Here is a 13,928-nt window from a genome sequence, read left to right as displayed (position 1 = left end):
GAATCATACTATTTTTCAATCATTTTTCACAAAAACTAAGAATATTGTTATTTGCAACTTGCAGATGTGCTACAACTTGCTCCACATTTAGGTGTGTTCTGTAAATTTCACTCCTCAATGGCATTTTATGAGTGTGTATAGTCAGTGATACCACCCACACACCTCAAAAGTCAAGGCCTGAAACTGTGGCTCACACTATTTTCCTTCATTTATTCATGTGGAGTCTTCCCCCTTTATATGTCAATACACTACATAATACAGGTCCAGTAATATTTTTGCAACACAACTAAGAAATGTAGTTAATAATGAACGGTGCTATAGAAACAACTAGACTATCACATTAATTTCTTTTGTAGTTTAGCCATGGTTGCTTTCCCCATTATGAAGAACATTTTACAAAACAATATCCTTGATTGCATCTGTGATACTTGTGTACTTGAAGGTATAACCACTATCTAATGTTCGTTTAGGTTGCACATTCTGTCCTAATAATACAACTGCACGCTCACTGCCAAGCATTGCCTTTACAATAAATTCAGGAACGGGAAAGATCGACGGTCTCCAAAGAGCGGCGGCAAATGCTTTTGTGAAGTTACGATTAGTTGTAACACTCGGTGCAGTGGCATTTAGTGCTCCTTCCACATGAATAAAGATGGCAGCAATGTCATCAACATGAATCCAAGGGAAGAATTGTTCACCAGAGCCAATGACACCTCCAAGCCCGTAAAATGGTAACTTCATCATTTTGATAACACCGCCATCTTTGCCAAGAACAGTACCGGTGTGTGTGTGTGAGAATTATCGTTTTATTTGTTTATAATACAGTGTTATCATTTTATATTATCATATTATAATTCTTAATCATTGAACTATTGCACTCAAACATTTTGTAAAAAAAAATAATGAGAGTATTTCATGAGTTGAAAGTTCTAATTAACAAATTAAATCAATCTCTCAATGAAAAAAATAATTCACCATTCAACAAATAAAAAAGAATAATTATTTTGTTCAGTTAATCCGCTGCAATGCCTTCCATTTTGAGTAAAGAACGACTTTATGCAACTGGGATAACTGTGGTGATGATGTGAACAAATGGTAAGGATATACTCAGGTGCCAACCTAAAAGGGCATGTGACGCAGTGCGTTCGACTACTGATGGTGAGATCAAGGTTCGAATCAAACTCTCGCTTGTATCCTTAGGCAAGATTTGCCTCTCTCCACCCAGGTGTATAAATGGGTACCCGGTTAGGTCAAGACACAACTTTGCGCTGATTACTAGCTGCAGTATGGGAGTATTTTTCCATACGTGTTTGATCCAAAATGACTGGGGTAATAATGTTGAGCGCTTAGAGGGGCTATATAAATCCAGGAAATTATTATTATGTATTCTATTGACAAAATAAATGTAGCTATACCTATTCTGAGAACTGCAACTTGTGTTTTATCAGACTTTGCTTGCATTGCAGCTTTTTCGCTATCGGCATTCAGACACGAAAAGAAACCAGTTCCTGCAGGGTCATCTTCTGTATACTCTGCAGATCTTGAAGGCGGATAGTAAGCTAATAACATAATTTAATAATGATATCACATGTCAAATAAAGAAATAATTTAAAGTATAAAAAGTAAAATAAGACAATTTATTTTTTAGTCCTATTTTTTTATACAACTTAAGGGTTATCCTTGCAACCAAAATTTATGAGTAAGTAATAAGATATAAAAGGATATAAAGTATGACAATTGTATACACTAAAAATAATTATGTATTTTGTGACTTTTCAGTCTATTAATAAATGGCATTTAAAAGGGATGGAACTCGATATATTCACTGATTTAAAGCATTAAATCACACAAAATATCCATATGTAATACTTTCTTACATTGGTTTTGTACATGTATTTGTAAAAATGCACATTTGGAATCTACACTATTCTTGCAATTTGATTGGTTAATTAGGCATCACGTGTCATTTGGAATTTTAGGAGTGTGTTAGGTGGGTGATCGCACTCGCTCGCCTTAAAAGACAAGGCCTGTATAATATTACCTGCTCCAGAAGCAGATACAAATACTTTGGGTGGCTGGTTCATATCCGATATCAACTTGGTAATATTAGCGTTGGTTCCTATTGTACTTTTGATAACGTCGTTCTTAAACTCTTCATTCCATCTCCAGGTTCCATCTGTATTAATAAAAATCGCTTTCCCAATAAATATTAACCAATCATTGTTAATATTTACTGGGAAAGCGATGCAAGTTGATTTAAATTCCAAGCCATTTTTTTCATGTCCTTGGTTATCAGCGAATGAATTTCAATTTTTATGCAGCCTCCCATTTTTAAATGCTTATATTAAAGCATAATTTGGAACTGCAAACAAATTGTAAACTCGTTCGTTAATGATGTCATGTCACAATTACACTCTATAGCAAATAAATATCTTAATGCCAACCTAGTTGTATTATTTGGTTTTCAAATTAACTAACAAATCATATTTCATGTTATTGCAATGAGATGACAATCACTGTATATTAATATCACATTTATGTTGTAATGCTAACCCATATTTTCTTGTGGCAGTGTATTATTGTGTTTACTCTATAATATAGAACATAGCCTACTTATACCCCAGCGGCAATACTTTGTTAATTATCTCATGATGTCCTAATTATCTTGTTATCATTTATTATGCTATGATATGATAAATATATACAAATTTACTAACAATCAGTAGTATATGTGGTTTCAATTACCTTTTCATTGGATTGAATGCATTCTCTCCACATAGATTAATTACTGCATCACATTCTGGTAAACCATTCTCCATTAACTCAGACTTTCAGAGAAAAAATATACCTATTTAGTAGACAATATCTTCCAGATTGTCTATCTGGGTGTGGGTCAGAAATATTATATTCAAAAGTCTTCAACCAAATTGTATATCTAGCGCCTACTCCACAGTCAGTTTCACACAAGGTAAAACTATATATGAACCACCAGCTGTAGACAGAAAACAAAATCACTATCAGTATCATCATGATTTGAATAAGTGATTGACCACCAAAATATATGACAAACATTAGGCCTACTTTAAACGTTGAGAAAGTGGGATTATGTCTCTATTGGTCTGGTAGCATGAATTATGATGGGATTCCATAATAATAATAATAGTTCATTCTTTATAGCACTCTACAAGCAAGCTTCTCTAAGCGCTGAACATTATTACCCCAGTCATTTTTTGGATCAAACACGTATGGAAATACTCCCATAATGCATCTAGTAATCAGCGCAAAGTTGTGTCTTGATCTAACCGGGTACCCATTTATACACCTGGGTGGAAAGAGGCAAACGTAAGTAAAGTATCTTGCCTAAGGATACAAGTAATGCGGCAAGAGTTGGATTCGAACCTCGGTCTCACGATCAGTAGTCCAACGTCCAACACCCTGCGCCACACGCCCTCACATTGGATATACTATTAGTATTACATAATTATAAAGAAAGAAATATTTATAGTCTTCAATTCCTTTTTTAGTACAAAACACCCATAAAATTATTTGTATCTTGCGTGTATCAATTTCATACACATTTGTTCTAATTAAAATTAGGGTTTAATTTTTTAAATAATCAAACTCTAATTTTAAAAGTTTTTTTATAGCCTTAATTGATACTTTGTAAACACTAAATAGATAGCACTGTACTAGACCATAATTGCTAGACTTGCTCCAAGGGTGTAGTTTTGTTTCTTTATGTTAGTCCACCAGTCAACGTTTCGTTTATATTTTTTATTTTTGTAATTGTATTACATTATATGTATGAAATGTCATGTGCCAAATATTTAGCTTTACTAATTATGAACTAGAACCTAGTCTAAGCCATTGCCAAAGCTCCAGCCCAGCTATTGAAGTACCAAATGTCAAAACATGATATTTCTGCTTATTGCATGTAACAGAACATAACATGCCTTAAAAGGCCAGTGTTAGTAACATATATGTTTGATGTGTTCTCAATTGAAAAGTTTCTTTCATTTAGAAGTTGCAAAGCAAAATTACACCAGTTTTTTTTTGTGGCCAGTAATCCATGTGGCCTTGCAAAAGATTTGACAACAATGCCAAAGACACTTGGAAATGGATACAAATAGCACAAGGTTGGTGTACTTGTTAAAATAAACAAACAAAAATGAATATATTGTTTAAAAATATAATAATAATTTAGGAAGAATTTTTCCAGATTTGCATATGTGCATTGTAAATAATATTCTGTTGTGATACATCTAGCTTTATCCATTTATGGTGTTATAGTTTCCTTATATGGAAGATAATCTCACAGGTTAACAAGATATAGTACAGTAACATACAGATAGAGAGAGTAATCATGTTCTTTGATACAACAATATCAAAACTGCAAATTCGGTAACTTTATTAATATTTTTTATATAACTTCTGACTAGATCTTTTTGATAAAATGCTAAATTTAATGACATCTATGATGGAGTTATGCCTGTGATATTTATCATTACAGGGACACGCATATGGGATGGGGGTCCAGGGAGACCCTAAAAAATAAATTGGCTCCAGTCAGATCATATGGCCTATATTTAGATAAATAAGTATATATGTATAAGATGAAGAAGTACAGACAGATGTAGACATTAAATCTCACACTATCTTTCAAGAGACTGTAAATGATCATTATCACTTATAACTTTAGAGATAAATGAATCAAGTGGTAATTTAATTGTTTGCTATGGTAATCGTCTGCCTCCTAATTAGCATCAAGATCTGCCAGGCTGTCTGTCCAATATCATAAAGCTTGTGCACAGTGCTAACCACACTGCTGCCATATCTTGGTTTTTATCAGTGTACAATTTGTTTCACCTACATTAGTATCACTTCAAAAATGTCACTGTGATGAGTGTGAGTCTACATTTTACGAAACAATATCCTTTAAAGCATCTGTGATACTTGTGTACTTGAAGGTATAACCACTTTCTAATGTTCGTTTAGGTTGCACATTCTGTCCTTCTAATAATACAACTGCACGCTCACTGCCAAGCATTGCCTTTACAATAAACTCTGGAAGGGGGAAGATCGACGGTCTCCAAAGAGCGGCGGCAAATGCTTTTGTGAAGTCATGATTAGTTGTAACACTCGGTGCAGTGGCATTTAGTGCTCCTTCCACATTATCATTTTCAATGGCATGAATAAAGATGCCAGCAATGTCATCAACATGGATCCAAGGGAAGAATTGTTCACCAGAGCCAATGACACCTCCAAGCCCAAGGTAAAATGGTAACTTCATCTGCTTGATTACGCCGCCATCTTTACCAAGAGCAACACCTGTGAGAAAATATACTTAAAGTTAAATTCCATGAACTTTGAACAGATTGAAATGACCGGTTGAGATATTGAAGTGAAATAATTATATAAATGAAATAAAATAAAGGGAAATTTTGCTCAACTATAATCATACCCCTAATTCAGAACAAAAATTCAACAAAATTCCATTAATGATGCAATCCAAATTTAATCTCACCCACTAATTTAGATATTAAAGATGTATTGTTTGGCAAAAAAAAAAAAATGAAGAATAATAAAATCAGACTTTAAATAGGCCATGTTGCTTTAAATAGGCCAAGAGCAGGTGCAGATTTAGGTGGGCGATAGACAGGCTTTTGACCCCCTCCCCCATATACATTTTAACAGCCATGTCCTTTTTTTTTTTTTTTTTTTTAAATTAAATAATGACAACGCATTGAACGCAAATAAAAACAGTACAGTAACCATTTTGCTTATGATTCTATATAACAAAACTATTACAGTAACATTTTATTAATAAATACATACCTATTCGGACAAGTGAAACCCTTGTTTTATCAGACCTTGCTTGCATTGCAATATTTTCCCAATCAACACTCAGACGGGCAAAGAAATCAGTTCCTGCAGGGCCGCCTTCTGTGTACTCTGCTGATGTTGAAGGCGGATAGAAACCTAATAACATAATTTAATAATGATATGTAATATAATAATAATAATGTTTTAGTTCAAATTCGTTATTTTAAACAACAGTTATGCACACTACAGGTTGCTTTTTGCAACAGTCATATAATAAAACTATTAAAAGAACTTTTACTGAAAAGCCAGTGGTGTAACGCAGAGGGGAAAAGGACCCTGGTTTAATAGAGACCATCCAATGTTGGGTAGTTGCATTGGGGTGCTTATGTTGGAGCCTCTTAAGCTTTGGGTTTAGCTTGTGAATGCTCTTAGCCGTTACGCCACTGTGACATGAATTTAACAAATTAACTGGCAAAGATACATTCCACTTGTGTATGTTATTATATTATCACCACTAAACAGGGTACCTTAACTAACGTCAGGTACAATCTACAAAGTGAAGCCCCAATGCATGGAGCAGGGAGTTCAACTCCCTGCATGGAGTAAAATTGTGAAGAGTCAATACTTATTTTTGGGTATCCACATATTTCTTTCATAATTATTTCTGTATATATTACCTACTGCAGAAGCAGATACAAATACTTTGGGTGGCCGGTTCATATCCGATATCAATTTGGTAATATTAGCGGTGGTTTGTACTCTACTTCGGATAACTTCTCTTTTAAAGGCTTCATTCCACCTGCATAAAAATGTAAATTGATTGGATTGATGGACGATTGGGGTCAGAAAATCTGGCCTTTTTAAAGATGATCGGGTACCAACGCATGCAGAGGTTCGGGCCAAACTTTGTGGACGTTCGGGCTCAACTGTGTGGACGTTCGGGGCCATGGACAATCAGGCCTAGCGTATAAGACGATCGGGCACATAAAAAAATGGGCCCGATCGTCTCTATAATGGCCTCGATCGTCTGTGGCCCTGATCGTCCTTGGCCCCGATCGTCTGTTCACCATTGATTGATAATAAATGAAGCAGGTAGCAAGATCAGAAAATGATGTCATGTTTAATGTTGCATAACAATATTCCATAGTTAAACAAATAACATCTTCATTGATTTTTAAAGTAGTTTTTTTAACCTGTGACTATGGTAGCCTAGATATATTATTTGGTTTTTCAAATTAACTGAGAAATAGATCGACCATATATTGCTTCATAACAATCTAGTTTTAGTCAATGTAATTGCGTCATCCTTTAGACAGTTGAATAAACAAGACTAAATTCATTTTAATGAACAAAACAGAAATCATATTTCATGTTATTGCAATACAATCACTGTATAATAATGATCACATTTATGTATAAACCCATATTTTCTTGTGGCAGATATTGTTTTTATTAATAATTAATATAGAACATACTTATAGCCCGGCGGCAATACTTTGTTAATTCTCTCATAGATGTCCTAATTATCTTATCATTCTTCTGCTATATGATAATATATACAAAATTGAATATCTCTTTAACAATCAGTTGTAGTATATTATATGTGGTTTAAATTACCTTTTCATTGGATTGAATGCATTCTCTCCACATAGATTAATAACTGCATCACATTCTGGTAAACCATTTTCCATTAACTCAGACTGTTAGAGAAAGACTACTTATTTAGTAGAAAAATCTTCCTGTAGTTTGATTATATACTGTATAATTATTATTTTAAAAACATGGATTTTATTTTTATAAATGTTGTAGTGCCTACCCTACAGCTTCTCTCACAGGCATACTGGCAAAGTAGTGCAGGCAATATAAACAGTAATGAGTATATACACTCACTTTTAGTGAAGGTAAAGGCATCTCCGGCCAATAAATAATGTCCGAAAAAATTTATTTGTAAATGTATATTTTTCTGTCGGAATGGTGGTGAATTAAATTCTAGTAATTGAATTTTTAATCTGCTTAATTATGCACAGCAGACAGGGGGATATATGATATAGGCTAAGAAGCTAGGCTTGCTTTTCAATCCGCCCCACCCCCTAATTTTTAGTTTAAAAAAATGATATGACATGGCTACTCTGGTTATTAAAGTGACACCAACACAATGTAAATATGTTTGATGAGAATCTTGTTACCCTACCCATGAAATTTTGTTTGGACCAGTGGTCCTAGAAATAATAGTCCAATTGTGACCTCGTTGTCTTAAATGTCTACATACTGTTGACCCAATGAAGCCACTACCACCAGCTGTAGAAAAACAAAATCAACTTTTATTATAAACAAAAATTGCATTAAATCTGAAATTAAATGAATTCATATTCATAAGCCAGGTCGGCTGTTTTGTGCTGCTAGGCCTAGCTACACTTACCAGACAGAGTCCTAGCTGGGACGGTGCAGCAGCAGTGTGGGCCGGTAAACAACCAATACCCATAATATAAAGGCCTGGTGTGGCCTGCAATGTCGACTCAAAAAGAGTATTTTTAGCATTATATGTGTAATGTCAATAATCAATTGAATCTTACCAACAAATACATTCATATTTTTATCAGATCATATAGCCTAGCCTAGTATGGGATTGGAAAATCGCACACAGATTGTTGAAATTTTTTGTTGTGAATAACAGCGCCACCAATATCTTCATCTATTATGGTTGGGTAGTTTCTTTATATGGATAGGAAGATATTCTCCCAGGTACGTCTTGATAATAACTAGAAATATTTCTTACAAAAAACGACGCTCGTTTAGCATATTCGATGTTTAGGTCCTATTGAGACCTACATACCCCAACATTCTTGTAAACAAAATGCTTAATTTCCCGGAACCTTCGTCGTACACTAACAAACAAAAGTTATCTAAACACAGAATATCCCGGATATATTCGCCAAAACTATTTTTTATCATAGAAGAAGAATTTAAAATTCAAACACTTTTATTGTCAAATATTCATTAAAAAAAAATAAAAATTGCATGTAATTTAATGTTTGACATACTACTAAACACAAAAAATCACAACAAATTAAATTTTTTTTATATATATATTATATAAAATGGAATAAGTTGATTAAGTCTATAAGCAAAGAACTTCGTGTTAGTTCTTTGCTATAAGTCTATCTATTGCACATATCCAATGTGCCTACTTTTCTCCAACTTTGGGGTTGAGCATGCTAAGTCCGAGTTTCCAATACCCATTTTTTTAGCCGTAGTAAACATTTATCTACCATATGGTAACTTTTTCCTAATGAATTGTTATGATTATACATTGAATAAATGGCCAACATACACTCAAACCGGGTGATCAGTTTATTCAAAATTGAGTTGCAGAACAAATCAACAACAACAACAACAAAAACAACAACAACAACAACTTCTGAGTCCATTGTTACCTTGCATTACAATTGTATATACATAAATGTCAGAAGGTTTATAGGTAGGCTAGCCATATGCATTTGAAAGGACTGGGAACAATATACAATACATACATCATTGACACAAAACAGTTTTAAGTAAGCCAATTATGTTTATTGAAACCCAATAAAGTACACCTTATACAATATAATCACAATTATTATTACTTTGTAAGATGACAAAAAGGTCCTGCTTGATTAACACTACAACACAATTTTTAAATATCTATATGATACCTTGCATGCAAGTTATCAGTGCCGCCATGAAGAGACACTATAACGTGATTCCAGTCGCTATACATGATGGATTACAATTGAACTACACCGTTTACAGCTAAATTATCTACCTTAAAGCGTCAAAATAAAAAAATATCAATACAAATTGTAAAGCTCTCTACTAAACTGCATTTTTTATAAATCAATCAAATGTAAACTGTGGCTCCACACAGAGCACTATTTGTGATCATTCATTCACCAAGAGTGGACTCAGCTTTCTGTCAACTGCCCATCTAAAACTGAGAAATGCAATAGCGCATAATAAAAAGGTAGTTACGGAAATTAATTTTAGTTGCTATTTTCACTTTCCCTTATCATTTAAATACTTTCTACAAAACAATATCATTTATTGCATCTGTGAGACTTGTGTATTTGAAGGTATAACCACTTTCTAATGTTCGTTTAGGTTGTACATTATATCCTTCGAGAAATACAACTGCACGCTCACTGCCAAACATTGCCTTTACAATAAACTCTGGTAGGGAGAAGAACGACGGTCTCCAAAGAGCGGCGGCAAATGCTTTTGTGAAGTCATGATTAGTTGTAACACCCGGTGCAGTGGCATTTAGCGCTCCTTCCACTTGATCATTTTCAATGGCATGTATAAAGATGCCAGCAATGTCATCAACATGGATCCAAGGGAAGAATTGTTCACCAGAGCCAATGACACCTCCAAACCCGAGTTGGAATTTGAATTTCATCTCTTTCATTACACCGCCGTCTTTACCAAGTGCAGAACCTGTGAGAAAAAAAATGTAGACTTATGTATGCGGAGTAAAATGGTTATACCCTCCCGTGACCGAAAATTCTGAACATTTAAAATTGTTTTGAAAGAAGCTGAATTTCCATTAGTAGTAGTAGTACATCCAGCAATATCACTTTTCTGTCAAGTAAAAAACCTGAATGATACACAATTAAGCCATAAAATGGTAAGAACACACTCAGGTGTTATATATTGTCAACCTAAAAATCAAATTTATAAAACAAATGTAGCTATACCTATTCTTACAACTGCAACTCGGGTTTTATCAGACTTTGCTTGCATTGCAGCTTTTTCGCTATCGGCATTCAGACACGAAAAGTAACCAGTTCCTGCAGGGTCATCTTCTGTATACTGTGCAGATCTTGAAGGTGGATAGTAAGCTAATAAAGAATTTAAAAAGTATAAAAAGTAAAATATAACATCAATTAATTTTTTGGTGCAGTTTTATTGTATTTTTGTCCACCATACTGAGTACACTTACAACCATAATTTAAAGTATGAATTTGTATACAGTACACTTGCAACAACAAATAGTTATGTATTTCATGGATTTGTAGCAAAAGTTGTAATAATAATATTAGATTGTAGTAATGATGATAAATTATTTGCTTGTCACAGTAGGCCTATCATAGGGTCAAAGGGTACCTTGTCTCTTAAAGGGAAACAAATGAAGAATTGTAACCTTGATACGAATGTGTGAAAGATTTTTTTTGTTACATCGGTGTAGAATCTAGAATAGTTGGTAATCTTTCCTGTAAAGATGTAACTTCGAAGGAACACATTGCTACACCATGACAAAACAACATGAAAGCATTACAACTCCAAAGGCTCTCATGCAAGATATGTATGTAACAATTACATTTGTTTATATTTTGTGTACGTGTGAATTGTGTATTAGTCAAATTTAACATTTTTACATGCCAGTAATAGTTTGTTACAGTAGTATAGTATATTATTATTACCAACTGCAGAAGCAGATACAAATACTTTTGGTGGCTGCTTCATATCCGATATCAACTTGGCAATATTAGAGTTAGGTTCTACTATACTCTTGATAATCTCATCCTTAAACTCTTCATTCCATCTGTAAAAACAACAAATTTAGTGAATTATTACTTACTGGGAAAGTGATGCAAGTTGTTATCAAATACTGACTTTTACTTGAAAGATACTGTACATCTACATTTTCTACCTCAGTTACCAACGAATTTCAATTTCTATGCAGCCAACAATTTAATGCATATTTGGCAACAGCCAACAATTGTAAACTCGTTCAGTGATGATGTCATGTTTAATGTTGCATAGTTGCGTCATTCCATAGTGAACAAACACCACCTTTATTGGTTGTATTATTATAGTTTTTAATGAACCCTGTGACTCTAGCACCCTACTTATATTTAGTGTGATTTTTAAATTAACTGAGAAAGTAGATCAGATATCATATTTATGTTATTGCAATGAGATGCACCGTATTAATGACCACAATTATGTTCTATCAACCCATACCTTCTTGTGGGAGAAATATTATTGCTTTTACAAACATAATATTTATAGCCTGGCTGCAATTAATACTTTGTTAATTATCTCATATAGGCCCTGTTTATATTGTTATCATTCTTCTGCTATGATATGATAAATATATACAAAGGTTGAAAAGTCAATCATTATGTGGTTTCAATTACTTTTTCATTGGATCGAATGGATTTCCTCCACATAGATTAATTACTGCATCACATTCTGGTAAACCATTCTCCATTAACTCAGACTGTCAGAGAAAAAATATACCTATTTAGTAGAAATAATCTTTCAGATTGTCTATCTGGTTGTGGGTCAGAAATTTCATATTCAAAAGTCTTCCACCAAATCATAAAGAAAAGAATATTATATATAATAATAATATTCTTTACTCCATGACCAAATTGTATATCTAGCGCCTACTCCACAGGCAGTTTTATACAAGGCAAAACTATATACGAAATATAAACAAAATATCAATAGTTAAAACAACAATGTAGAAGAATGATTTCCTATGGCAGCCAACCTGACAATGATTATATATTTCAGAAAAAAATAACAAATCGAAACACTTCATACACTCCTTATTTTCCTTATTTAACTTAAAAGGATACTTATTTAATCTACTGCCAATATTTGACTATATTATTTAAACAATCTGGATGCGAGTCAGACATTTTATATTCAAAAGTCTTCAACCAAATTGTATCTAGTGCCTACCACAACCAGTTGGTAAAACCATAAGAAAAAACAAAGTAACAATAGTATTAGGCCTACTGAACAACAATAACGATGTAACACTATTTATAGAAGAAAGATCCCTTTGGCATTGATCTAACTTTTAGAGAACTTATATTTCAATACTTTATTCACTATTTTTACGTTCCTTCCCTTATTTTCCTTAACATGAATTGTTGAGTTGAATATTGATAAATTGTTCTACTACCCATGAAACTTTGTTTGGACCAGCAGTCCAAGTGTGACCTCTTTCTTGTAAAAGTTTACAAACTGCATATTCAACGAATCCACTACCACCAGCTGTAGAAAGCAAGCAAAAACTAATTACCATAATATAGTTAGTGACGTCTTCTGGTTTGGTATTTGAATGTGTAGCCTAATACTCAATTGAATATGGTGCAATAAAAATAAATGTATAAATAATTAAACACCATGAAAACATAAACACTATTCTATTTAGTATCTTCCATGTATGAATTCAAAATACTTTAATTTGTTTCTAATGAAATTAGGTCGTAATGTACTCTATATTAATACTCCTGCAAAAACGAAATTCCAACGCACTTGTCCTCTTTCTGCTTTGATCAACATATAATAGTAATGTGTTTGTCTGCAATATATGTTTGTAGGCAGGCTTAACAAGGCAATTTAGTTATAGAGTCTATCTTATTTATGTTGAAACTTACCAACAAAAACATGCATTTTGTATCAGATAATTGGATGTAGAACACAAGACTATGGGCGTTAGCGTGTTGCTGCAATATCGCGTCGTTTTTATTTAATAACAGGTGAGTATGCCTAAACAGACTACTGCAGTACAGTGTAATCCATGTGGGTAAGCGTTATATGGGCACCAGTCGTGCAGGTTATGAATATTAATGAGGAGGTACTATTTGAATATCCATTTGTCAAAACCCAGCAGACCAAGACGATTCAGCCTGCAGCTTCTCGATTCCGTAGGCTTACAGTTACTAACTAGAAAGCCACTCCGAGAGGGCATACCTCCGCCTACTGTAAAATTCTCCTACATCAGATTTCTCCGGTAAAAAAAATATATATATATATTTGTGTGTGTCTTAATGCTGTTTGTGATTTAGGCTAATTTCATTACAAGCATGTGTATGGAGTTTGGTGTAATGGTTATGTATAAGCCTTTCAATTAACAATAGCTTCAGTTGACTAACAATAGAACAGCAACGCGAAAATCAAACGAGTGAATTTGAAAAGAATTTAAACTACTCGCATCAAAAAACGTGCACATTAAATCTACAAATCACAAATTATAACTCTTGCCTCTTGTTCAAAAATGAAGTTTTTTGGACAAGTAGTTCTCGAGAAAATGCAATTTCAGTTTACTT

General features: G+C 33.5%; 3 protein-coding genes across 6 annotated transcripts; all 3 read right to left on the bottom strand.

Annotated features, from left to right (window-relative positions):
* Positions 1–393: 393 nt before the first annotated feature.
* LOC140057723 (epimerase family protein SDR39U1-like) lies at positions 394–2,819 on the bottom strand. The gene is made up of 4 exons (XM_072103444.1): positions 2,746–2,819; positions 2,042–2,163; positions 1,416–1,559; positions 394–785 (listed from the first exon to the last, which is right to left on the bottom strand). Exons 1-4 carry the CDS (start codon positions 2,817–2,819, stop codon positions 394–396), a joined length of 732 nt encoding a protein of 243 aa, XP_071959545.1.
* A 1,542-nt stretch (positions 2,820–4,361) lies between these two features.
* LOC140056904 (epimerase family protein SDR39U1-like) lies at positions 4,362–8,482 on the bottom strand. 3 transcript variants are annotated; one of them, XM_072102425.1, is made up of 6 exons: positions 8,397–8,482; positions 8,015–8,121; positions 7,441–7,523; positions 6,501–6,622; positions 5,836–5,979; positions 4,362–5,328 (listed from the first exon to the last, which is right to left on the bottom strand). In XM_072102425.1, exons 1-6 carry the CDS (start codon positions 8,410–8,412, stop codon positions 4,919–4,921), a joined length of 882 nt encoding a protein of 293 aa, XP_071958526.1. In that variant the 5' UTR covers positions 8,413–8,482; the 3' UTR covers positions 4,362–4,918. The 3 variants fall into 3 exon arrangements, with proteins under 3 accessions (XP_071958526.1, XP_071958528.1, XP_071958527.1); XM_072102427.1 differs by lacking the exon at positions 8,015–8,121 and having other exon boundaries at positions 8,397–8,472; XM_072102426.1 differs by lacking the exons at positions 8,015–8,121; positions 8,397–8,482 and adding an exon at positions 8,243–8,358.
* Positions 8,483–9,371: 889 nt separating this feature from the next.
* LOC140056906 (epimerase family protein SDR39U1-like) lies at positions 9,372–13,395 on the bottom strand. 2 transcript variants are annotated; one of them, XM_072102428.1, is made up of 6 exons: positions 13,257–13,395; positions 12,779–12,870; positions 12,000–12,082; positions 11,280–11,401; positions 10,554–10,697; positions 9,372–10,293 (listed from the first exon to the last, which is right to left on the bottom strand). In XM_072102428.1, exons 1-6 carry the CDS (start codon positions 13,270–13,272, stop codon positions 9,884–9,886), a joined length of 867 nt encoding a protein of 288 aa, XP_071958529.1. In that variant the 5' UTR covers positions 13,273–13,395; the 3' UTR covers positions 9,372–9,883. The 2 variants fall into 2 exon arrangements, with proteins under 2 accessions (XP_071958529.1, XP_071958530.1); XM_072102429.1 differs by lacking the exon at positions 12,000–12,082.
* Between the last annotated feature and the right edge of the window lie 533 nt (positions 13,396–13,928).

The sequence above is a fragment of the Antedon mediterranea genome, chromosome 8, assembly GCF_964355755.1.
Source record: "Antedon mediterranea chromosome 8, ecAntMedi1.1, whole genome shotgun sequence".
Classification (NCBI taxonomy): Eukaryota; Metazoa; Echinodermata; class Crinoidea; order Comatulida; family Antedonidae; genus Antedon; species Antedon mediterranea.
Note: the sequence above shows the minus strand (reverse complement) of the source record. Positions and strands in the feature narration are given on the sequence as shown.

Bases quoted from the DNA above. Each gene is read 5' to 3' on its own strand.
- LOC140057723 (XM_072103444.1), bottom strand. From the start codon at position 2,819: ATGGAGAATGGTTTACCAGAATGTGATGCAGTAATTAATCTATGTGGA. The intron at 2,164-2,745 runs GTAATTGAAACC...TGGAACCTGGAG, and splicing joins GCATTCAATCCAATGAAAAG to ATGGAATGAAGAGTTTAAGA. The intron at 1,560-2,041 runs GTAATATTATAC...TTATGTTATTAG, and splicing joins TGTATCTGCTTCTGGAGCAG to CTTACTATCCGCCTTCAAGA.
- LOC140056906 (XM_072102428.1), bottom strand. The intron at 10,698-11,279 runs GTAATAATAATA...ATTCTTTATTAG, and splicing joins TGTATCTGCTTCTGCAGTTG to CTTACTATCCACCTTCAAGA. The intron at 10,294-10,553 runs GTATAGCTACAT...TTTTTCTCACAG, and splicing joins AGTTGCAGTTGTAAGAATAG to GTTCTGCACTTGGTAAAGAC.
- LOC140056904 (XM_072102425.1), bottom strand. The intron at 5,980-6,500 runs GTAATATATACA...TTATGTTATTAG, and splicing joins TGTATCTGCTTCTGCAGTAG to GTTTCTATCCGCCTTCAACA. The intron at 5,329-5,835 runs GTATGTATTTAT...ATTTTCTCACAG, and splicing joins GGTTTCACTTGTCCGAATAG to GTGTTGCTCTTGGTAAAGAT.